General features: G+C 41.9%; 1 protein-coding gene across 1 annotated transcript in view; it reads right to left on the reverse strand.

Moving 5' to 3' along the window:
• The window catches only part of LOC149447777 (collagen alpha-4(VI) chain-like), a 194,016-nt gene that overhangs the window by 145,501 nt on the left and 22,752 nt on the right, over window positions 1–25,763 (reverse strand). The window contains exons 4-8 of the mRNA XM_089652063.1: window positions 24,602–25,198; window positions 18,317–18,937; window positions 9,485–10,045; window positions 4,266–4,823; window positions 2,957–3,532 (exon numbers count right to left, since the gene is read on the reverse strand). Of these exons, the coding sequence (XP_089508189.1) occupies window positions 2,957–3,532; window positions 4,266–4,823; window positions 9,485–10,045; window positions 18,317–18,937; window positions 24,602–25,198 (2,913 nt within the window). The remainder of the gene's footprint in view (window positions 1–2,956; window positions 3,533–4,265; window positions 4,824–9,484; window positions 10,046–18,316; window positions 18,938–24,601; window positions 25,199–25,763) is intronic.

Here is a 25,763-nt window from a genome sequence, read left to right on the forward strand (position 1 = left end):
TTTTCCACCATAATTTGCAAATAAATTCTTTCCAAATCAGCCAATGTGATTGTCTGGATTTTTTTTCTCATTTTGTCTCTCATAGTTGAGGTCTACCTATGATGCCAATTACAGGCCACTCTCATCTTTTTAAGTGGGAGAACTTGCACAATTGGATGTCTGACTAAATACTTTTTTGCCCCACTGTATGTATATATATATATATACTGTGTTTTTCGCTCCATAAGACACACTTTTTTCCCCCAAAAAATTGGGGGGAAATGTTGGTGCATCTTATGGATTGAATAGTGACCAGGCCTCCCCCACCACCCAACCCCACGTTGCCACCGCCATCATGATAGAATACCAGGCCAGCCAGCAGAGAGGGGGCAGGGCCAGGGCCAGAAGCTCCACTGACCTCACCTCATGCAGCCTGTATGCTCGAGAGGGAGCTGCTGTAGTACAAGTTGTGATGTGTGTGGGAGCCCCGCCCCCAGACCTCAGAGAGGATGCTAAGCACCTCTGGCCAGGTATGTCCTTCCCCTCAGACTGGCTGTGGAGTGTTATACCAAATCCTGAGCTGTTTTTCACAAGCTGTACATCTGTGCATTGCTGAAAGAACTCTGTTCATCCCCTTTAATATGTCTGCAGTCTCTGGTCATCTCCAGTAGTGTGTCTGCAGTCATCTCCTGTACATGTTTGCAGTCTCTGGTCATATCCTGTAGTATGTCTGCAGTCTCTGGTCATCTCCTGTACTATGTCCGCAGTCTCTGGTCATCTCCTGTACTATGTCTGCAGTCTATGGTCATCTCCTGTACTATGTCCGCAGTCTACGGTCATCTCCTGTACTATGTTTGCAGTCTCCGGTCATCTCCTGTACTATGTCCGCAGTCTCTGGTCATCTCCTGTACTATGTCCGCAGTCTCTGGTCATCTCCTGTACTATGTCTGCAGTCTCTGGTCATCTCCTGTACTATGTCTGCAGTCTCTGGTCATCTCCTGTACTATGTCCGCAGTCTCCGGTCATCTCCTGTACTATGTTTGCAGTCTCTGGTCATCTCCTGTACTATGTCTGCAGTCTCTGGTCATCCCCTGTACTATGTCCGCAGTCTCTGGTCATCTCCTGTACTATGTTTGCAGTCTCTGGTCATCTCCTGTACTATGTCTGCAGTCTCTGGTCATCTCCTTTACTATGTATGCAGTCTCTGGTCATCTCCTGTACTATGTCTGCAGTCTCTGGTCATCTCCTGTACTATATCTATGGTCTCTGGTCATCTCCTGTACTATGTCTTCGGTCTCTGGTCATCTCCTGTACTATGTCTGCAGTCTCTGGTCATCTCCTGTACTATGTCTTCGGTCTCTGGTCATCTCCTGTACTCAGGGGCGGACTGACCATTCGAGCACTTGGGCAGTGCCTGAGGGCCCGGGATCATTAGGGGGCCCCATGAAATGCCCGTGGTACAATTTATAGGCTTTTTTGGGTGTGCTTTGAGTGTGGGAAAAGACACAGGGGCCCCATGATCCCCTATTGCCCGGGGGCCCCATGAGTTTACAGTCCGCCCCTGCCTGTACTATATCTATGGTTTATGGTCATCTTCTGTACTATGTCTGCGGTGTCTGGTCATCTCCTGTACTATGTCTGCAGTCTCTCGTCATCTCCTGTACTGTGTCCGCAGTCTCTGGTCATCTCCTGTACTGTGTCCGCAGTCTCTGGTCATCTCCTGTACTGTGTCCGCAGTCTTTGGTCATCTCCTGTACTATGTCTGTAGTCTATGGTCATCTCCTGTACTATGTCTGTAGTCTCTGGTCATCTCCTGTACTATGTCCGCAGTCTCTGGTCATCTCCTTTACTATGTCTGCAGTCTCTTGTCATCTCCTGTACTATGTCTGCAGTCTCTGGTCATCTCCTTTACTATGTATTCAGTCTCTGGTCATCTCCTGTACTATGTCTGCAGTCTCTGGTCATCTCCTGTACTATATCTATGGTCTCTGGTCATCTCCTGTACTATGTCTTCGGTCTCTGGTCATCTCCTCTACTCAGGGGTGGACTGACCATTCGAGCACTCGGGCACTGCCTGAGGGCCCGGGATCATTAGGGGGCCCATGAAATGCCCCTGGTACATTTTATAGGCTTTTTTGGGTGTGCTTTGAGTGTGGGAAAAGACACAGGGGCCCCATGATTCCCTATTGCTTGGGGGCCCCATGAATTTTCAGTCCGCCCCTGCCTGTACTATATCTATGGTTTATGGTCATCTCCTGTACTATGTCTGCGGTGTCTGGTCATCTCCTGTACTACGTCCGCAGTCTCTGGTCATCTCCTGTACTACGTCCGCAGTCTCTGGTCAACTCCTGTACTGTGTCCGCAGTCTCTGGTCATCTCCTGTACTGTGTCCGTAGTCTCTGGTCATCTCCTGTACTGTGTCTGCAGTCTATGGTCATCCCTGTACTGTGTCCGCAGTCTCTGGTCATCTCTGTACTATGTCTGCAGTCTCTGGTCATCTCCTGTACTATGTCTGTAGTTTCTGGTCATCTATTGTACTATGTCTGTAGTCTCTGGTCATCTCATGTACTATGTCTGCAGTCTCTGGTCATCTCCTGTACTATGTCTGTAGTTTCTGGTCATCTCCTGTACTATGTCTGTAGTCTCTGGTCATCTCCTGTACTATGTCTGCAGTCTCTGGTCATCTCCTGTACTATGTCTGTAGTCTTGGTTCAGAATATATTTTTTTGTTTTCCTCCTCTAAAACCTAGGTGTGTCTTATGGTCAGGTGCGTCTTATGGAGCGACAAATACAGTATATATATATTTTTTTCCCCAGCATCCTTTAAGGTGTTACATCAAATCAGAGACTGGCAAATTTTGTACATTTGTAAAATTATCATCCAAGGTTTTTCATAGGACAATACATACAGGTACATATAAGAAAGAAATATACAATGTAATAGCATTCATTTATGTAGATTATGAGATTTACTTACCTGGTTTAGACTGATCACAAACAATGTGTGTTATATTCTCATGCAAAGCTTCAAGGCTATTGTAATTATCTACTAAGAACCATCTATCTGGCTGTCCAGCAATTTTCTCAAGCTCTTCTCGTTTGGCTTCTCCCACTCCAACAGCAAAGATTATAGTACCATTATTTCTTAAAGACTGAGGTACTGTATCTAATTTGGGTCTGTCTGCAGAAGTTGTTTCCCCATCGGTGATGAGAATAATAATCCGTTCAACTCCAGGACGACCGCCATGAATTGGATTAAACCTTTCTTGTGTGTACAATAAAGCTGTTGCAGTATATGTAAATCCCTTTGTTCGTTGTAAAGAAAATATAGCCTTGCGGACTTCAGATTTGGTAGAATAAGCTTTCAAAGGGAATTTTTCTTCAGGTGTTGTGCCATAAATCACAGCACCAAACTGGACATTTTCATTCCCAACCACGGAGTCATTGACTACAGCTTCCATAAACCTTTGCATAATTTTAAATTGGGAAACGGTGATGCTTGAAGAGGTGTCCACTAAAAATATGATGTCTGCAACCTCTGTCCTTTTACATGCTGTAAAACACAACATAATATATTAATTATCAATATAGCTGAGATTTCCACAATGTAGGCAGGAGGTGGTTGTTCTTTGAGTCTTTAGTTACTAGTTGCTAATAATAACTTGACCTGTTTTACAAAATGGGAAAAAAGAAAATGTTCTATGTCCACCAGGAAGGATGGCCCACTATATGGTAATGGAGCTTGATAAAAAATGTTTTAATTTAACCATTAACCAAGCAACAAAATGTCCTCAGAAAACAAGTGGGATCTTACTTCGCAGATGGGCTGCTGTTAATCAATTTACAGTGAAAATGCAACAAGTACCTATGAAAATCAAATGCTTTTTTACATTGTTTCAGCATTTGGAGAGCTGTTATAAATTAATTATATAAAAATAATAAAAAGTACCACCTTTGCAATTTTCACATTATTTGCTGTCAAATGCAAGCTGTTTAGTGGAGGGTTTACAAAATGGAAGTGGAATGACAGGTGGCAGGGCTCAATGCTAAGAGTAGAAGGGCTTGAGGTCAACTTACGCAAAAGTAAACTCTTCACCACTACACATTGGGCCTATAGTGCCAGGGGCACAAGGTCATAGCAATTAATATAAAGACTGATATAAGAACTTGCAGTTAGCACAAGGTATGTAGTGAAATCTACTGTTACATTAATAATACTTTATGAAAGGTTCACTTTAGGGCTAAAGTTAACTAATGTTAAAGAAATAGTTTGTGGGTAAACTTACAATCTTGAGGATTGCAAACCTCAAACATGATCTGCTTATTTAGAAAAGCCAAAGCATCAAAACTGTCCTCGAGAAAGACGTGGTCTTGCTTTCCTGCAATCTCCAAAAGCTGTGTGTTGTTTGCATTCAGCACACCAATAGCATATATATCAACACTCTTTTTCCTAATATTAGCAGCTGCTTCTGCCACTGGATCTGAAGACTCTCCATCTGTAACTATAATAAGATATTGTTTTGTTTTTGGCCTTCCTCCCCTATCCAAGCTGAAATATGGTAATGCATTTTGTAACGCAACTCCAGTCAAGGTTCCTTGATCCAGTTTCTCCATACTTGATATGGCATATTGAATTTCATTTTTCTTTTTATACTTGTTCAGTGGGAATTCTTCTTTGGTTTCAGAACTAAACTGGATTAAGCCAATCTGAACTCTGTCTGGACCAATTTCAGACTGCTCAACTATGGAATTCATGAATTCTTTCATCTTCTCATAATCATTGTTATTGATACTGCCAGAACTGTCAATCAGAAACAAGATATCTGCTCTCATGTCTTTGCAAGCTGGAGACAAGAAAAAGACAGACATTAATATATGAACATACTGTAAACATGTTTATACATCATGCTTTTAATCTAGCATACAAAATTATATTCAAATAAAGGCTAAAAAGTTCAATTAGTAATAAAGAATAGCTGAGTACTGTCCATCATTTTTAGGTTTTAGAAAAATGCTAGGTATGCAAATTTGCAATCATCCTCTAAGAAGGAAAAAAAGGAATACTCTGGGGGTTATTTACTAAAACTGGAGAGTGCAAAATCTGGTCATCCTTGCAAAGAAACCAATCAGCTTCCAGCTTTTATTGATAAAGCCTAATTGAACAAGCTGAAGTTATAAGATGATTGTCTACCATGTCCAGCTGCACCAGATTCTGAGTGCACCAATGTTCACAGACCTGTACACTGAAAAATCTTTTTAAAGACCAGTATCTGTTCACATCAATTAATCGATACCTAGCTACTCAATTTACTCAACTTTTTTCTATTTGTTGGGTTATTTTCTTTTTTGCATTTTGCATTAAGGTAAAAAAAATAAGTGCAAGAACAGTGTGCACTTAAACCACTTCACAATATATGGCTCATATTCATCCCACCACCACCACCCCCCTTTATAAAATTAAGATTAAGCATAGATCAGTTGTCCTGCTGCTAACCATTTTTACACTGCTGTATCCTCTGCAGTCTCTATTTTTTTTTTAGTAATTTACCTGCCTGTAGTCTTTATGTATAGCATTTTTCAGGCAATTCTTCCTCAATAAAAATGTCCTGCTGCTGAAATTTGTTAAAATAGATTATTAATTTGAGCTTTGGGTGATCACAGGATTCAACTCCACTGACCTCAGCAAATATCCCTGCATGGGCTACAGGTCGGTTGATGACTATTAGCTGTTACAGGTTTGACACAAGCTTTCCACTTTACCATATCTTCATTTTTTGTGGACTGAACTGGGTCTTCACTTGACAACCCCTTGTGCTTCAAGTATCCAAGGCATCTATATATTATGCATATTATGGGCTCCACCAAGCTATTACGCCATCTGTATGATACATGTCTACATGATAATCATTGACCGTCTAAATGACCTTTGGGATATTGGGCATATTATGTCATATATTGCCATTTCCCTTCCATTATCAAACCACTCTTGCAATATTGAGGAGATGTATTCTACATAATTTTTCACCACAAGCCTAACCACATATTTTTGATGAGAGATCTGTAATACTTTCATACTTTACCTGATACCTGAGGAATGACTTTCAGCTCTTTACCCAGATACTAGGGATTATACCAATTATTTTTGATGGTTGCATCAAGGATCATGTTTATCTAGATTGATTATTATGCACTTCATGTATGTTTATATGGTTATGTGATTTATACATGAATCCTGTCCTTGGTACTCACCCTACCTTCTTGAGCTATTTATCTCATCACTGTCTTGTTCAAATTTTGAGATTATACTATTCATCACAGGTCTACTATTCATCACTTCTTTATGGGACTTTTTGCATGTCTAGTGCTGTCCAGGTTGATCTTGCCATTCTGCTTTTGACTTCTTTTCCCCCTGGGTGGTGGTGAGGTAATTTCTTGTGTAATTTTTTGTATATTTTGGCTTACCATGTCATATATGTCTTTGTGATATTTGTACTTTTTTTTACTGCAAATTAAATTATTTTTGTCTATTATTTGGTTTTCAAGGCTGAAGTTTGTCTTCATTTAGACCCCTTTTTGGCCTCTGGGTCCTTTACCCTCTGGTCTTTTTTCTTTATTTTCCCATATATGATTAGGGTCCCGAGGACACCACATATATATATCTATGTGAGTCAGCATTATTTATAATTGGGTCATTATCTTTATTCGGTAATTTCTGACCCTGAGCTTTGGGAATCCTGGTGTGTTTTATTTTTTTATTTGATTACAAAACACAGCACATTCCCACTTCAAGTTAGGAGAGAGGAAGGAAAGAGAGAACGAAGACTTGCCTCCTACTACCTCTCACTTTAGGTTTGCCTGTCATTTTCTTTTTGTTACCCTTATGTGCCGAAAGGCAGGCAGCATATGGCCCTACAAGACAAAGTCCTGGACAAAGTCAGATGGATGAAATGTGTGTATGGCTTAACAGCAACTGGATGTGACGTATCGAGTTGTGGGTAAGATATCGATACTTTGGGCTGTAGCTCCTGGTTTATGTGCATTAACCACTTGCCGCCCAGCCACTGTAGATATACGGCGGCAGGGCGGCACTTGCAGGCAAAACCACGTTTTAAAACGTGTGTTTTGTAAACAAATAGGGGGCGCACGCGTGGCGCGCTGCCGCCCTATCTGTCCCGCCGATCACTGCCGCAGATGTCAGTCGCCGGGTCACAGCCGGTCCTTACCGGCTATCTCCCGGCGATCGGCGGTAAACAGTGACAGAGAGCACAGCTGCAGTAGCTGTGCTGTCTGTCACTTCCCTGTCAGCTCGAGGATGAGCTGATCGAGAAAGAACAGTTTCTCTTTCTCGATCAGCCTTGTCCCGTCCAGTACACACCCCCGCCCCCTAGTAAAACACTCCCCTCACTCCTATAACCCTTCCCTGCAAAATAATCTTAACCCCTTCCTCCCCATTGCCATTAGTACAGTGTCAGTGTTTTTTTTTTTGCACTGATCACTGTATTAGTGTTTTTGGGGATGTCAGTGACCCCAAGTCAGTACCCCTAATGTCAGAATGTCCACCGCAGTCCCGCAGTCCCGCCATAAGTCGCTGGTCGCTGCCATAAGTCCCTGATCGCTGCCATAATTCGCTGATCAACGCCATTATTAGTATAAAAAACCCCCCTACAAATCCCAGTATCTTTCCCGCCATTTGTAAACGCTATAACTTTCACGTAAACCAATTAATTTACACGTATTGGGGTTTTTTTTTTAGCAAAGACATGTCGCAGAATGCATTTTGGCAGAAATTTATGACTAAATTTGATTTTTGCATTTTTTTTTTACTGGACATGTTTTATAGCAAAAAGTCCAAAATATTGTTTTTTTTTCCTCAAAATTGTCAGCCTTTTTTTTTATAGCGCAAAAAATAAAAACCGCACAGGCGATCAAATACATCCGAAAGAAAGCTCAATTTGTGGGGAAAAAAGGGATGTAAATTTCATTTATGTACCATATTGCATGACCACGCAATTGTCCGTTAAACTCGCGCAGCGCTGTATAGCAGAAAAATGGCGTAAATTGCAGTATCTATACCATAGTTTGTAGACGCTTATTGGGATTTTTTTTACCAAAAACATGTAGCAGAATACATTTTGGCCTAAATTTATAACCAACTTTGAGTTTACTATATATTTTTTATAGCTGAAAGTAAAAAATGTTTTTCTTCAAAATTTCTGGCCTTTTTTTGTTTATAGCGTGAAAAATAAAAAGCGCACAGGTGATCAAATTACACCGAAAGAAAGCTCTATTTGTGTGAAAAAAGGATGTAAATTTCGTTTGGGTGCAGCATTGCATGACCATGCAATTATCAATTGAATTAGTGCAGCGCCCAGTAGCAAAAAGAGGCCTAGTCAGGAAGGGGGGTAAATCCTCTGGAGCTCAAGTGGTTAAGGACTGCCATGGTCACTGTGGAAATAAAAACTTTATGGTTTCATGGGATCACAATATTGTTTTTTACTATATCCCACCTAAGGGAGTCATGCATATGGAGAAGCAGGGGCTGCTGTTAGAAACCACGAGGCCCCACAAAGCGTCCTCCCCCCCAAAAAAAAAAAAAAAACCCACAGTTTAATATGGTTCAGTTATGAATGAACACAGTGAGTGATCAGTATCAATCACTCGTTGTGTTCATTCAGGAAGGGAAGGGCAGATAAATGTGACATATTTACTGGACCCTTCCCCTACTCTTCATCCTGAATGATCCTATTGTGTGCTTGCAGCTGCAGGTGGGAAGCTGGAAGCACTGTGAGGGTGGGGGGCACACAGGGGGACCTGGGAAGCGGTTGTAAGAGTGTGGTGCACAGGGAGGGTGATGGATGCAGGGGGGGCAATTACTGGAACTTATCCCCTGTATGGCTCTCTCTGCAGCAGCTGAAAGGCAGTGGGAGGGAGAGAAAAAGCCAGCATTCAGCTGCTGTAGAGAGAGCCATACAGGGGATTGGTTCAGTAATTGCTCCCCTGTCGTGTCGATCACCCTTCCTGCACACATCAGATTCACCAGCTGCCTCGGCCTACCCTGCTGGCTTGGGCCCTGTGCAGAAGGACTGGTGGTGGGAGGCATTGATATGAAACTTTGATACACTGAAGCACTGGTTGCTACACATAAGAAGACTTGTGTGTCTTATTTCACTTCATTGGATTTGAGAAGACTCTCGCATTTACCTTTAAATTTCTCACCTACCAAGCAGTGGTGGATTATTGCTTTTGTTGGATGTGTATAAATAAATGCATAACTTTGATGTTCACATCACCACATATTTTCTTTATTCTTTTATGTTTAATCCCTTTGAAATTCTTTATAGATTGTGGCAGCAGTGATGCACTATTTAAAAAATTAATATAGGGGTTGCATTGTGATTTGGTATTTCACAGTGCAGAGTAGGGGTGATTTATAGGCTACACTATCATTATTTCAATTGTGTATATTATTTAGTATGTTTTAAATGTGAAACTTCAATTTGCTTACCTTCAGGTGTACACAAATCACGAGTCAGTTCATGTTTGATCAAATCCAGGGAATCAAAATTATTAACAAAAAACATTTTGTCTTTGCTCCCAGCTATGTCCTCCAGCTGTTCTTCTACAGCATTTTTGACACCAATGGCATATACGGTAATGCCATCTCCTCTGATTTCTGCTGCAGCTTCAGTCACCCGATCTTGAGATTCTCCATCTGTAATGACGATCAAGGACTGGGGAACTTTATTGGGTCGTTCTCTTTCAGCTTGAGCAAAGAGACTTTTCATTGATTGCAGAGCCTTTCCTGTTTGGGTTCCTCCTCCTAGCTGGTAGATTTTTTTTATTGCTTCCTTTAAGGTTTTCTGTGCAGTGAACATATTGATAGTGAATTCAACTCTTGGGTTGTCGGAGTACTGCACCACTCCAAAGCGTACTCTATTTGGTCCAACCTGAAACACACCTACAACTTCAGTCATAAATTTCTTCATGTCATCAAAGTCTTCTGGGTAAATGCTTCCCGAACCATCAATCAAAAAGTAAATATCAGCTTCTTCTGTATTCACGCAACCTATGAGAAAGCACTTTGTAGATCACATGCAAACAAATTATGGGGCCATAAGTTCACTTTTAAACAAAGCATACTCTTACATTGTACAAGAAAAATAACTTCAAGCAGTATCACCTTCCATAATCCCTCCATATACTTCCAATGGTACTCACTAAATGCCAGCCAGTGCTTCCAACAGGATTTGCAGAATCCCTGCCAAGACTACACTGGGCATATCTGTTGACCAAAAGGGTTTTTAGGCTCCAGCCTTTGAAGTGGCCAGTGCTCTGTCTTCAAACCCATTAGTAGAACTCAGATTGCTGAACTGTTCTCTTGTCTTTCTTCATTGCCTACCCAGACTGTCTCACTAACCATTGCTTGTGGTCTGGACCCCTGCCTGAACTTAACAACCCTTTTGTATCCAGCCCACTTGTTGGTAACCTGGATTATATGTCTTCTCTCTGCTTGCCCTCTGCCAAGATCCCTTCTTTATCCTAATTGTGCACTGGTCCCCTGTCCCTGTATCATAGCCCTTGTTCATCAGCTTACCCCTGATGAGGCAATCCCCAATCCTCATGTGATCTGATGCCAGTAGCAGTAAAGATCACTGGGGACCACTAGGGTTTCTGACTCATCTCCATCTTCAGAAGCTCTAGTGAAGACCAATTAATATTTAGATAATGTGACCTGGAGGAGCCCATGTCACCTACCAGGGTGTATCATACCAGAGTACTTCTTGTGGTAGCAGTCATCCAATTGAGAGAATTGGAGTTCTTGACTATAGTGACTAATTAGAATCTTGGCTTAAAGAGTCAATTTTATTGCCATAATTTTTGCATTTTGTATTTAAATTAAAAATAATATCAATAAATAAATAATATTGTATCCATGTACTGTGCATAGCAATACAAATTGCTTTATACATGATCATAATCATTAAAAAAGGAAATACATGAGTTGCCATTTCTGACCCACTTTTAAAATCTAAGCTGCATGGTTGTCATGATGATCCTCTGCTTTGTCTAAGTCACCGACCAAGCTCAAGTACACAGTAAGTGAGATCAGAGTCACAATTCCTGATCTGCAAAAGTCAAGACTTCAGTATTTCCTCCCCACCACACACACACACACACACACAAACACACTTCTCTATCATTTTGTCTTCCACAGTCAACAAGATTTAAAGCCCAATTTGAGTTTGGACAATTAATCTTAAAAATTATACCCTGGCAGTGGATGAAAAAAAGCAATTTTGGCTGTTATACTCACCTGATCTCCTGCGCCGTTCCCATAGACACACCCGTTTACCATTCCAATGCTGCTTCTCTCTTGGGATGAGTGAGACTTGACACCTCTTCAGGGTGTCAAGACTCAGGGCCTTGCCATGGACTCGCAGGTGAAATTCTGTAGAGTGCGAACTTCATCGTTTGCGGTCGCTTACTGTAGAATTTAGAAAACCTCTAATGTTTAAGGAGAAAGAAGCAAAAAGGACATGTGATGTTATCGGATCTGACAGTAGACACCTGGAAAAAAGTAATCTCACCAGCCACTTTATTAGGTACACCTTGCTAGTGCCAATAAAACATCCCCCACACCATTACACCACCACCAGCCTGAACTATAGATACAAGGCAGGATAGATCCATGCTTTCATGTTGTTTACATCAAATTCGGACCCTACCATCTGAATATCACAGCAACCAGTCTCCTCTGACCTCTAGCCTCAACAAGGCATTTTCATCCACACAACTGTGGATATTTTCTCTTTTTCGGGCCTTTCTCTGTAAACCATAGAGATGGTTGTGCATGAAAATCTCGGTAGATCAGCAGTTTTTGAAAAACCCAGACCAGCCCATCTGCCACCAACAACCATGCCATGTTCAAAGTCACCTAAATCCCCTTTCTTCCCCATTCTGATGCTCGTTTGAACTTCAGCAAGTCGTCTTCACCACGTCTGCATGCCTAAATGCAATGAGTTGCTGCCATGTGATTAGCCGATTAGCAATTTGTGTTACAAAGCAACTGAACAGGTATACCTAAGAAAGTGGACGGTGAGTGTATATACTAGCTTATTTTAAATGGTGCCAGGGGTACTTTAATAAGGGTTGGGGCCTGTGTGTGTGGGGACTCTTTAATATTTTACCATTTCATATTTAGGAATGAGGTTCAGGTTTGTCACTACCATGGGTTTATGGTGACTCCTGTGACTTCAAGATTTTTGGCCCCAGTGGATTTACATGTGCAGATCTGATTTTCATTAAGCATAATGCACTGCATGGCCTTTCATCTATGACCGGGGGGTTGGAGGGGCCAGTAAGGAGGCTTTTGTTTAAAAGAAGGGGCACAGAGAAGCCATAGTGTCAGTGAATTGGAAGTGGTTGTAAGGAGGGCTAACAAATTGCGTAGGGAGAAAATAGGGTTACATAGGAAACTTAAACTAAAAGCAGAACTACGCTGCATATGAGCACAACAAATCAATTTTTTTATTTATTTAATTTTTTATATTCAATGCAAACTCACCCATTCATCCATTTCTCTATGCTTTATTTTGCGGAGAAATCACTTTGAAAAACACCCCCTAGCATTTTAGGCTGTGGCCTGATGAGCTGTTAGTGTATGTTGTCACTGAGACTGTCTATAAAAATTGTACTGTTCCATAACACCACATACAGCATTAAAGCATCCCCCAAGTATGTTAATTAACACCTTCCCACCCAGGTCATATTACAATGACTTCCTCCTAGGATCATGCCTCAGTGCTCCAGACACACCGGTGACTCACTGTACTGGCCACTACTGTTACCATGTAATAGCTGTGACAAATCAGAGCAGATCACATAACAGTTGCAAATGATGCATGGCTTCCTTTCATGCCATTCATTGCTTACAATTGTGTTGCTAGCTGTGATTGGTCACAGTGATCACATAGTACAGATAGAGCCAATCACAGCCCATCTGTACCATGTATTCAGCTGTGGTCAATCACAGCTAATCACAACAATAACTATTGAATGACTTTGTTTCATTCAGTAAAAATGGTTGTTTATATTTTAGCATTTGGGGGGCATTTGTACTGTCCTGGCATTTTGGGCCTCAAGAAATGTTAGTACGTCAGAATTGATCAATTTTCAGATCTACACCATAGTTTGTGGACTCTATAACTTTCCCAACAACTAAATAATAAACATTGATTGGGGGTATTTCACCAAAGAAGTGTAGCAGAATACACTTTGACCTACATTTTTGAAGAAAGATTATTTATTTGCAAAATTTTAGAACAGAAACTAAGAAAAAAGCATTTTTTTTTCAAAAATGTTCAGACTTTTTTTATTTATAGCACAAAAATAAAAAAAAAACCCAGGGGTGATTAATACCTTTAAAAGATATCTCTATTTTTGTGAAAAAAATTATAAAAAATTCATATGAGTACAGCCTTCCATGACCGTGTAATTGTCATTCAAAGTGCGACAGCGCTGAAAGCGGATAATTGGCCTGGGAGGGAAGGATATTAAATGGACCCGGTTTTGAGGTGGTTTAAAGCCACATGAACCACATGAATACATGCTCTTCCCTATGTACATTATTTTTTTCTTTGTTTTTAATTGTTTTAGGTTGCACAGATTCCCATGCCTTTTTGAAGGCCCTAAAAGTTGGCAGAATTTAAAAACAAGATTCACTGCCAATATTCTTCACTGATTTCACATCTAGGTTTGGGATTCATCAAGTCTTGAACAAGATATGAAGACTCATGGCAAATCAAATAGAACATTATTATGATTTTTCATTCAATTTCTCCTATTAGATTGTAATGCAAGTTCTTGGTTTTCACTGGAACATTTTTAACACATCATACAGCTGTAGGTCTATTTATACCAATGCCATACTATAGGGGTCAGCAACCTCCAGCATGTGTGTCAGACATGGCATGCTGCCACATTTATGGTTGCATGCCAGGGAAGCCTGGGACACCTCCCATGCATTAGCAAAGCTGGCCAGCAGTTGCGGCTGGCTAAACAGGAGGTAGCTCTGCTGTTTCTTTCCCACCTGCCTCTCCTGCCTATCTCTGATCCTGCCCATCTCTATTCCCACCCACCTCTAATCCTGCCCACCTCCATTCCCACCCACCTCTGATCCTGCCTACCTCCATTCCCGCCCACCTCTGATCTTTCCCACCTCCATTCCCACCCACCTCTGATCCTGTCCAGCTCCGTTCCCACCCACCTCTGATCCTGTCCAGCTCACTCTGCTTACCTGCATTTAAATGACGCTGAAGCATATCTGGATCGCCCTACCCCCATGGATGTTGTGCTCAGGTTGGTAGGCTCCTTCTCCCATCTTCTGACTGGACCCGATACTGCACACAGCTGAAATCAGAAGCTTTTTTCAAACACAATCTCAGTCTATAAAGCGTATACCTGGCTTTTGCAGTTATTGGAAGAAGCAGAAAAGCTGCTCATCTGTAATATAATCTGATCTCAGCTGTGTGCAGTGATGGCAGGAGCAGCTCTGTTGAGTGCCTTTCCAACAGTGACCCAATGCTCTGCCCTGTGGACCCAGTTCTATGCCCTGTTAACCTCTGACCTGCGAACTCCATCATATGCCCTGCTGACCCCATCCTCTGCCCTACTGATCCCTGTCCTTTGCCCTACAGACATCATCCTATGCCCTGCTGACCCCATCATATGCCCTGTTGAACCCATCCTATGCCCTGCTGATCCCAGTGCTATGACCTGCTGACCCAAGTCATATGTCCCACTGACCCAAGTCCTATGCCCTGTTGACCCCGTCCTGTGCCCTGTTGAACCAATCCCATGCCCTGCTGACCCCAATCCTATACTCTGCTGACCCCTGTCCTGTGCCTTGCTGACCCCTGTCATATGCCCTGCAGACCCCATCTTATGCCCTGCGGACCCCTGTCCTATGCCCTGTAGACCCCACCCCTCTGCGCCGCTTACCCCGCCCTCTGAACTGCTGAACCTTGTCCTATGACCTTATTGACCCATCATATGCCCTGCTGATCCCTGTACACTGCTCTGTTGACCCCATCCTCTGCCCTGCTGACCACTGTACAGTACCCTGCTAACCCCTGTCCCCTGCAATGCTAACCACTGTACACTGCCCTTCTGATCCCCCGTCCTCTGCTCTACTAACCCCTGTTGTCCACCCTGTTTGACCATGTCTCCACTCTATCGACTCCTGTCCTCTGCTTTGCTGACCGCTGTACACTCCCCTGCTGACCTCCAATCCTCTGTCTTGCTGGCCGCCTCTGTACACTACCATACAAATTGCTGACCATATCCTTTGCCCTGCTGACCACCCAATCCTCTGCTCCCTGACCTTTTTATTGCACCTGCACATCAGGCTGGCTAGATCCAGTCCTGGATTTGGACACACCAAGCTGCTTGCTCTCATTTTGGACTGGTAATTAACAAGCCATTGGGAACTGCTAATTTAGAGGTGCAGGAATTGGGACTGATTTGAGGTGTGAAGGTGCAGGGATTGGGGTAATCTGAGGCATAATCATCCAGGAATTGGGGCTGATCCAAGGTATGACAGTGCATGAATAGTGTCTGATCTGAGGCATGAAGGTGCAGGATTTGGGGTGATCTGGGGTGTGAAGGTGCAGGAATTGTGGTCATCTGAGGTGTGGAGGTGCCAGAATTGGGATTATTTGAGATCTGAAAGTGTGGAAGTTGGGTTGATCTGAGGTGTGAAGATGCAGGATTTTTTCTGATCTGAGGTCTGATGGTGCAGGATTTTGGGCTGATCTGAGATGAGAAGTGTTGCAAACGCGCGCCTCCGAGATGGACGCGGTGCAACCATTTTGGTTTCAGACTCCATCTTACTAAGGGTATCCATTTCTCTCCTTCCCCCCTTTCCCTTTCTGAGAGGCCAGTGTGTGTGTGTGTCAGGAATGTCACAGGACGGTCATATGAGCTAGGTGCCGAGAGGTCTGTAGAAGTTGTAGCCTTCCTCACCTAAGCCAAGATAAGGGCAGCTTTTCCCAGAGAGCCAGAGTCTCTCTGTTCAAGAACCTGTGTAATTTCACACCTCGCAAGGAGATAAGGCAGCTCTCCCAGGAATTTAAAGAATTGTAACCTCATAAAACCTAGCTCAGCATAGGTCACAGAGTCAGATAACTTCTGGTAAAATCAGTTTTTCCCCTATGTCTCATATCTTGGAATATGGAAGACTTACATAAAAACCGGGCACCTCGTCAGATGGCCAATGAGCAGACGAACATTTTGATGGGTCACTCGTCCACCTCAGACCATCAGGGGAGCCAAAACATAGAACTCGTACACCGTGTAATGGACAATTTCATAATTCATATCTATATGATCCTCAGGCTTATCTGCATAATAATATACCCGCGGGTAGACTGTTGCTTGTGCAGATGGGAAGTTATGAACCAGAATATGAATTATGAAAGATGTGGGCTCCAGTGTAGGGTTCTGCCCAACGATCCCTCCCTGCACAAGGGATTGGTTTGTTACTTCAGAACCACCCCCTGCCCGGAAACTTTAAAAACGGCTGTCAGGCCTAAGAAAGGTGAATTAAGACATCTCCCATTTTTACATCATAACAGCGGGAGATCAAAGCACCATTCTGCTCTAAAAATTTGGATCTGCTCACATCAAAGGCTTAAATGGCAAGTAACTTAACCCTTTAACTTCTCCCTGTTATCTCTTTGCTGTGCTGTGCTGTTTTCTGTGTATATATATATCTTAGTTACATCTTCTCTGTAAATATTTTTATTGCACCTGTTTGACCCTTTTAGTAATAAATCTTCCTTTCTGAAAGTGTTGAACTGTTTCTATAGCCCTTAATTGCAATTTACGAATTCCTGCCTCTTGAAGAGACGCTACTGTTGGTTTAAACCTCTGTATAACCGGCCTGTGGACCGTTTTATACAGACGATTATTTCAATCATTATAGTGTTATAACTGATAACGCGAGTTTCCTCTTTCTCTGTACAAAAAGGAGGTGGTGGCAGTGTAAAAGGGGTTAATTGCGTAATTAACCTGACCCAGTAACAACCGCTCAGGTCGCAGGTACATGGATTGTAGTCCATTAGCTGGAAAATCTTTGTGCAGGGTGCGGCTGGGCATGGTATTGTTACGCACGTCACATTGCAGTTTGGATCGGCCAGTTCTTCGGTCATGAGTTTGGTGAGAAGGTCTGGGGTCTGACGCCACAATCGTGACATATTGGTGGCAGTGATCGTGGGATTGTCGCAGGTTGGTGGCGGCGACCTTGCAATCCGTGACAAGAAGGTGTATCTGAGGTGTGAAGGTGCAGAAACTTGGCTTATTTGAGATCTAAAGGTGCATGTATTGGGACTGCTTTGAAGTTTGATGGTGCAGGAAGGGGGGTGATCTGTGGTGTTATGGTGCAGGAATTAAGAATGATTTGAGGGGTGATGGTGCAACAATTATGGCTAATCTGAGGCATAAAGGTGCATGATCTGGGGTAATCTGAGGTCTATAGCATAGGAAATGGTGTGATCTGAGGTGGGAAGGTACAAAGCTCAACAATAATTTCTTACTAATATTCAAGTCATTTATAGCATTTCCTTTATAAAAAATTATTTTTGTGATTGAGAGTGTGAAGTTGACTTATGTTTTATGTAGCTGACACTCTCAATTTCTTTGAAAACATTTTTTGGCACACTATACTCAAATGGTTGCCTTCCCCTGCCATACTACGTTTGTTACTATGTTTCAATAGCTGTATATTGGGCTTGAAAAAGGACATCGGGCTGAAACTGTTGCCAGATTCATATTTGTTACATGCTACATTTCTTTGAATGAACATGGTACTGCAATTCATTGAAACATATTCTCAAACCCCCTCTCTCTCTATATATATATACAGTTCCAAGGGCAACCATGGCACATGGCACTCTAGATTTGAAGTAAATGTCCAGGTGCTCACCCACAAAGAAATCCATAGAAATCCAAACTGGTAACTGGTTCAGAGGCACTCATCGGTCAGCGGTATTTTTATTGTCAAGGTTGTCAAGACATCTTGAGAAAGATGGACTGAGCTTTCTTAAAACTTTGACAATAAAAACACTACTGTAGATATATATATATATATATATATATATATATGCTATATATATAGGCTATATCTGGTGATAAGCGATGAGATAAGAGATGAGATTTCAATCTCTTTCTGTAGAGAAACCAAAGAATAACCCACAAATAAATGCATTATTGAACACATATACCAATTTACTGTTTGCTGTCCTTTTTTTGGATAGGGGAATTTACTGGTCGTTCTTACCATCCTTCAAACTGCGGACTAGAGCTGGGACTGCAAATGATTGAACAACGATCTCCCGACATAGAAGCTTCTTTAATCTAAGGTCAATATTTGAAAGCTGGAGAAAGGATTTTACATTAGTGATATGTTTCCGTGGTGGATGTGAAACTATGCTTTTCAGCTCTGTTTTGTTAGCATTTTGAAAACCAACTGCAAAGACTTCAACTCCAGACCTTCTTAGTTTTGCTGCAGGCTTAGTGGGATCATCTTTTGATTGTCCACTGTTCATGACCACAGCAATTTGCTGAACACCTTGGTGTGCTCTGCCACCATTTTTCTGAGAGAAAAGTTCCTTTCTTACAAAATCGAGAGCAGCTCCAGTGTGTGCTTGTCCTCCTCTGTATGGCAGCTTAGTTATATAGTCAAGAACTTCATACTTTTCATTAAACGTATTGAGTTTAAACTCTAAGTTGGGCTTGTCACTATAGAGAACTAAGCCTACCCGAACTTTGTTCAAGCCAATCTCCAAAGCATTGATAACTTTGTGCAAAAATACTCTTGTTAGCTGAAAGTTGGTATCACCAATACCACTGGATTCGTCAATCACGAAAACAATATCAGCGACCGAGGCACTGCTGCAAACTAGAGAGAGAGAAATAGAAAAATTTTGAAAGAACAAAATATAAGGGTGTCTTATTATTAAGTCATAGTACAGTGTTGATGTCATCTCAGTTTTATGTCAATTCTAAGCTCAGAATTTTTAGCAGTGCTGATATAGTGTCAGCAAGTAAAAATATATTCTGGCAACATCTTAGAATCTCAGATGAAAGCCTTGATGTATATTTTAAGATAAGGCTACAAAACTGCTATTGGGCATTATAGAGTGAACCTGTGCCTTGCCCATGCACTGCAAAGCAACAGGTTCACGAAACTGCCCCTCTCCCCAGCTACAAACACTTATCTTCCTTTTGTTTCCCCAAATTTGACTTCTTGGAGCAAAGAGATGAAGCCCAATGTAAGCTATAGTTCATGACTTGGAGCATACAAAGGACGGTGTGGACTCTTTTCCTGACCCCGCGTGAAAGCACTGGGTGATTAAGTGGTCAATTGCCAAGCACCAGCATTATGGCGAGGAAGGAAGAATCACATGCTCCCCTCATAAACCCCATTTTTAATTTTCCTAATGATTGTAATCCCTTGTACAGAAAGTGCCTGTGATTGTAAACCTTTACAGCTGTCACCAGATCAGTTGGAGACAATATTTTCTGTGACCACTTACGTAGATAAATTGTAACATTTCCTCTTTTTTAGAGAAGAAAAGTGTAAAAAAAGAGAAGTGTGTACGAAAAAAGTAAAAAATAAATAAAAAATAGCCAGATTAGGATTTGATCTACGTTAGTGTCTGGGTTAGAGTTACAGTCAGGGCCATCTTAAAGGAGGGGCAACAGGGGTAGCTGCCCTGGGCCCAGTCATTGCTATGGGGCCCAAAGCTGCTGCCCCATCAACTGTACTGCTTTATGCTCCCTTGTGCCTGGAAGTCTTTGTCACAGGCTATGTCTGATATCTCAGTGTGAAGTGCTGCCCAGCTCTGTCCTATTGCCATGTACAGATGACTGGTGTGTAGAAGTGTCTGCATTCACATGTAAATAACATCAGCATTCATATGTAAATATGGTCTCCAATGTGGCATTTATATGTAAACTATATGTAAACTATGCCACCCTCATTGGTTGTTGGTGTAAAATCCTCCATTAAATGGAATGTCAGTGTGAATTCTTCATTACATTGGTGGTCAGTGCAAATTCCCCATTACATTGGTCATCAGTTTTAACCCCCCTAGCATTGGTGGTCGGTGTAGAAATGTCACCTCCTATCCAGCATTGCCACTGATCCCATCCACGCCAAGCACTGCCACTGATCCCATCCCTCCATCAGCACTGTCACTCATCCCATCCCCCCACCAGCACTGCCACTTATCCCATCCTCCCCACCACTGCTACTGATCCCATCAACCCCCCCAGCACTGCCACTGATCACACCCTCTCACCCAGTACTGCCCATGATCGCAGGATACCAAAGAGTTTTCTGTCTATTGGTAGGGTCCCCTAACCTTCTCACTTCATAGTGTGCAGGCAGCGAGGAGATGATGTGCTGTAGCCTTCAGTAACCAATCAGTGAGACGTAGTTAAGTGCTGTAACCACTAGTAATCAATCAGTGAGTGATAAGGATGTGCAGTAACCTCTAGCAACCAATGGGTGAGCGGAAACGATGAGCAGTAACCTCTAACAACCAATCAGTGAGTGGCAATAATGTGCAGTAACCTCTAGCAACCAACCAGTGACCAGTAATGATGTGCAGTAACCTCTAGCAACCAATCAGTGAGCAGTAAGGATGTGCAGTAACCTCTAGCAACCAATCAGCAAGCAGAAATCATGTGCTGTAACCTCTAGCAACTAATCAGTGAGCCGTAATGTGTGCTGTAACCTCTATCACCCTGTCAGTGAGTGGTAATGATATGCTGTAACCACCAGCAATCAATCGCAATTACTGCCTGATCTGCTGCAGTAAACTGATTTTGAGTTTAGCTGCTATTTATTGCATGTCTCAGAGCAGGTGTGGAGAGCAACATTTCATGGGGGACCCAAGGAAATGTTTGCCCAAGGTCCCATCAATATTAAAGATGGCCTGGTTACAGTCAAGGTTAAGGTTAAAGGTCATGGTCAAAGTCAAAGGTTGGGATCAAAGGTCACAGTCAGTGTATTTTAGGTAGGGTAAAAAAGCTTTTTTTTAATTTAATATCAGTGTCAGTTAGTGTCAGTGTGTTTTAGGTAGAATTAAAAAAAAGCAAAATGTGCACTATTGTTTCTGCGCTGTACTATGGATACAAACAACAAATAATATACACATATGTAGTATCACTGGGATCATCAGGATAATTTATTTTGGGTTGATCTTTGGTGGTAGGTTATGGTAATAGCAAGAAATATCCAGCAAATGTAAAAAAATATATATTTTTACTATTTTGTGCCAGTTTTCCTTTGATAAAAAAATCAGGAAATATTCAGTATTATTACTGAAAGCCCAATTTGTCCTGAAAAACAGTAAGATATATTTCGCCTGGATACACTAAGTGCCCGGCCACACCGGTGCGATTTCAGGTGCGATTTTCTAATTGAAATCACACCTGAAATCGCATCTAATGATTGTGAATGTCAGTGTCTTAGCATGCACGATTTGCTGCAGCGTGATTTCTAAAGTAGTTCTTGCATTACTTTTCTGAAGTTTTGTTGCAATTTCACATACTGTGCGCTTGCTGGGCATCACGTGTGCCCCTGTGCCTTTAAGGAGGGGTGGGCTTTCTCCAGGCATACCTGCCTTTAATCTATACATTTTTATATGTGCTCCTACTAAGGAGGCTCTGGAGAATTAGAGTTTGGACCGCAGTATATGCAGAGGTTCTTTGACATGGGCACTGCATATATTATGTACAGGGCTTGAAATTTCCACTCGCCTGCTCGCCAATGGCGAGTGGAAATTATGGTGGGGACGAGTGTGACCCCCAGGGCCGTCTTGCTGAGCAGATTCGGAGCTCAGGCCGGATCAGTCATTGGCACTGGGAGCCGTCAGACTGCTCAATAGCTGAGCGCAGTGAAAGCAAAGCAAGGAGTGTGTGCTGTGCTCTCTGCCTCCCCCTAGAATGCAGTACCCGAATCAGTGAGTGAACAACGAAGTACTGCAACTTTTTATGGGGGGAGGGGAGGGTGTGTACGTGTACATCTGTGTGTGTTTGTGTGTGTCTGTGTATGCATGTACAATTTTACATGTGTCTGTGTGTATGTACATGTGTGTATCTGTACATGTGTCAGCGTGTATGTACATGTATGTGTGTGTGTACATGTGTCTGTGTGTGTGTGTGTACATTTGTCTGTGTGTGTGTGCATGTACGTATGTTTGTGTGTATGTACGTACGTATGTGTCTGTGTGTACATGTGTCTGTGTATGTATGTACATGTGTCTGTGTGTATGTACATGTCTCTGCATGTGTATTTCTGTGTATGTACATGTATCTGTGTGTATGCGTGTCTGTACGTGCCTGTGTGCGTGTGTGAACATGTTTCTGTATGTATGTACATGTCTGTGTGTGTGTACAGGTGTCTCTGTTTGTGTGTGTTTGTTGGTGGCGAGTAACTCTAAGGCCTGGCTAGTAGCTCAGGACTTGAAATTTTAAGCCCTGTATTAGTATGTGTGCAAACAAAACCCTCTGTTTTTAACGCAGTGTTAGACAGAGTCACTTTGGTTGTTTTGCAGGCTGGTTGGTAAGTGTGCTGGAAAATCCTTTGTTTGTCATGTTAATTTCCCTTCCATGTAAACCTTGCTGCAAAGGCCAGTTATAAGTTGGGGTGGTTGCCATTTTTTGTGAAGTTCTTCTTCAATGTACGCTGAAAAGCATGGTTTTTTTAGTTATTGTGCTGAATGTTGTACATGTCTGTTAGACTCTCCATTGTGGTACAGTTATTAAAGCATACTGTGCAGATACAAGGACTCTGGCATATCTGTGTCATTGATGCAGCAAGCAGGTTTTATTTAACCATTCCCTTTAACACCCTCCCAACGTTGGAACAATTTGGCCCTGCTCACAATTCAGCACTACGTATGCATTTGGTTGGAACATAAAAATGTGAACTCCACAGGGACAAGTACCAAAGTAAATGGCAAAAACTCTCCATTTAATTTACTGCAGCATAGGTTGGAACTACAAAGATTCATAATTAAACAAAAAATGTGATGCCTTAACTCCTGAAACTGTGGAACATAAACTTTAAAAACATGCAATATCAATCCACAAACGTTCAAATGTGAAGTTGTATCAGTCCAATCCAACATATATAACTCCTAATTGTGCTATCATCCAACAATATCCAACGCTGTGCTTGAATTGCAGACCCACTCCCTGCTCACCTTGAAGTGTGACCTATAAATTATAATAAGCCAAATGCACTTTTAGAAGGACTGCGAAGCCTCCAAATTTCTAATCCATGTAGTGTTCCTTCCATGTGCTATATGTTCATTGGACCTTTAGCTCCAAAACTGTGCATGAAAAAGCAAAAATAAATACCATAGTACATCACCGTTTTTAAAAAATTGTAAATTATATGCATTCAGATACACACTTACATTAAAAAAGAAAATGTGCTCCAAGATGCAGTAATCAAATGGTCACACCTCTGCTTAGGCATTCCTGTGTTTACAGCCTCTGTCATGTGCCTTTGTTGGAGGCCGAGTTGAGGAGAGGGCTCTGATCCGAGTACCCCTGAATGTGGTGACAGAGAATCCCACTGGAAGTCCTGAAGTCTGTTCCCTTAAAGGGCCAGAGTCAAGGAAATAGACACTAAAGGCCAACGGTGGACCTGCAGAAGTTGTCCAGTATCCCTAAGTGTTTATGACCTACTTAATAGGTCAAGGCAGAAGGTGAGTGTATAGTGCACCCAGGCACGGACTGACAACTCATGGGGCCCCCGGGCAATGGGGGATCATGGGGCCTCTATATGTCCTTGCCCACACTCAAAAAAAGCCTATAAAAAGGTACCAGGGGCATTTCATGGAGCCCCCTACTGACCCCGGGCCCTCGGGCAGTGCCCAAGTGCTCGAATGGTCAGTCCGCCCCTGGGTGCACTTATTCGGTGTTAGGAAGCACTATGGATTAGCTTGCACGCTGGAGAAATGTGACCATTTGATTACTGCATCTTGGAGCAAATTTTATTTTTCTAATGTGAGTGTATATCTGAGTGCATATAATTTCAAATTTTTTTAAAATGGTGTTGCACTACGTTATACATTTTTGCTTTTTCATGCATGGTTTTGGAGCTAAAGGTCCAATGAAGATATAGCACATGGAAGGAACACTACATGGATTAGAAATTTGAAAGCTACACAGTCATTCTAAAAGTGCATTTGGTCTATTATAATTTATAGGTCAAACTTCAAGGTGAGCAGGGAGTGGGGCTACATTTCAAGCACGGCGTTGTTGGATGATAGCACATTAGGAGTTATATATTTTGGATTGGACTGATGCAACCTCACATTTGAACTTTTGTGGATTGATATTGCATGTTTTTAAAGTTTCTGTTTCTCATTTGGAGGAGTAAGCACATCACATTTTTTGTTTAATTATTTAATTTAAGTGAGAATACGCTTGACTAGTGAGTGCAGCAATCTCCTCCTTCATTTGTTATTTAGGGTGTAGCAGCACACAAGTCTTTATTATTTGCATATATAGATTCATAGTAAAAGGTAATCTGCTGTACCTGCTGGAGCATCTGGTATCACAGCAAACTGTAGCATTTCTTGAGTGACAATAATATCAATTATCTGCTGTTCTACATCTCTTATGCCTCGCAAATCTCTCAGTTGGAAAACAAAAGGATCAGTTGCTATTTCTTCCAATTCTCCTTTATTTGAGTTCCGAATTCCTATTGCAATCGCTGTTACCCCAATGCTTTTTAGCTGCTGGGCATATTCAGTGATGATATCTTGAGATTTTGCAGATGTTATGATAACTGCAAACTGTGGTAATCCTTGGTTAATGCGGCTCCCAGCTTCTTCTACAAAAAAGGTTGTGCGCAAGTAATCTAAAGCACTTCCTGTATTTAGAGGACCACCTCTAAAAGCAATAGTTTGAACATGATCTGTCACTTTTAGCTTGGTGTCATAGGTGTTCAGTAGGAACTCAGTTTGCGCTGCCCCACTGTACTGTGCTAGTCCAACACGGTATTTATTAATACCCACATCAAGTTGTTCAATTATTCCTGTAATGAAAGCTTTGATTTGCTGAAATACTGCAGTTCCAATGCTTGATGAAAAGTCAACCAGGAATACAACATCTGCGTAACGTTTTGAAGATGCTGAAGAAAGATGAAAAAACATGTTATATTATGTACAATAACATAACTCAAACTTTCACTATTGCTGTTGATTAGATTTTATTTTATTTTAAGATTTAGACAAAGAGATTTCCAACTACTTTACTCGAACAATCAAAATGGTCAATCATTTCTGCCACTTAAGAACTTTCAATGACAGGGTTCCTTTTTTTCAAACCTCATTATCTTTCTAACTTACTTTGTTTGAATAGATTGCTGGATATCACTCATAAGCAAAAAATGTTTCCCACTTCCTAATCACTATTTACATCTAAACCACTGACAACCTAATATGACCCCACAGAAGCTTTAGAAAATAACATTTTCTGTGGGAAAAACTCTGTTCATAGATTCCCAACAGTCAAGCCATAAGTAAGAACGATAGTTATTACCCTCAAGACCATCAAAGTGATATTTATTAATTAAAGTTAATGAAACTGATTTGGGAAAATCAAGTACCCTGAGATGGCCAGATGATACCAATTCTTCTACATAAATCATGTACATCACACACTGGGCCCCAGGAATCCTGACCCATCTTTTGTCC

This window comes from Staurois parvus, unplaced genomic scaffold (genome assembly GCF_062004578.1).
Source record: "Staurois parvus isolate SC_StPar_1 unplaced genomic scaffold, SC_StPar_1.0 ptg000670l, whole genome shotgun sequence".
In the NCBI taxonomy this organism is placed as follows: Eukaryota; Metazoa; Chordata; class Amphibia; order Anura; family Ranidae; genus Staurois; species Staurois parvus.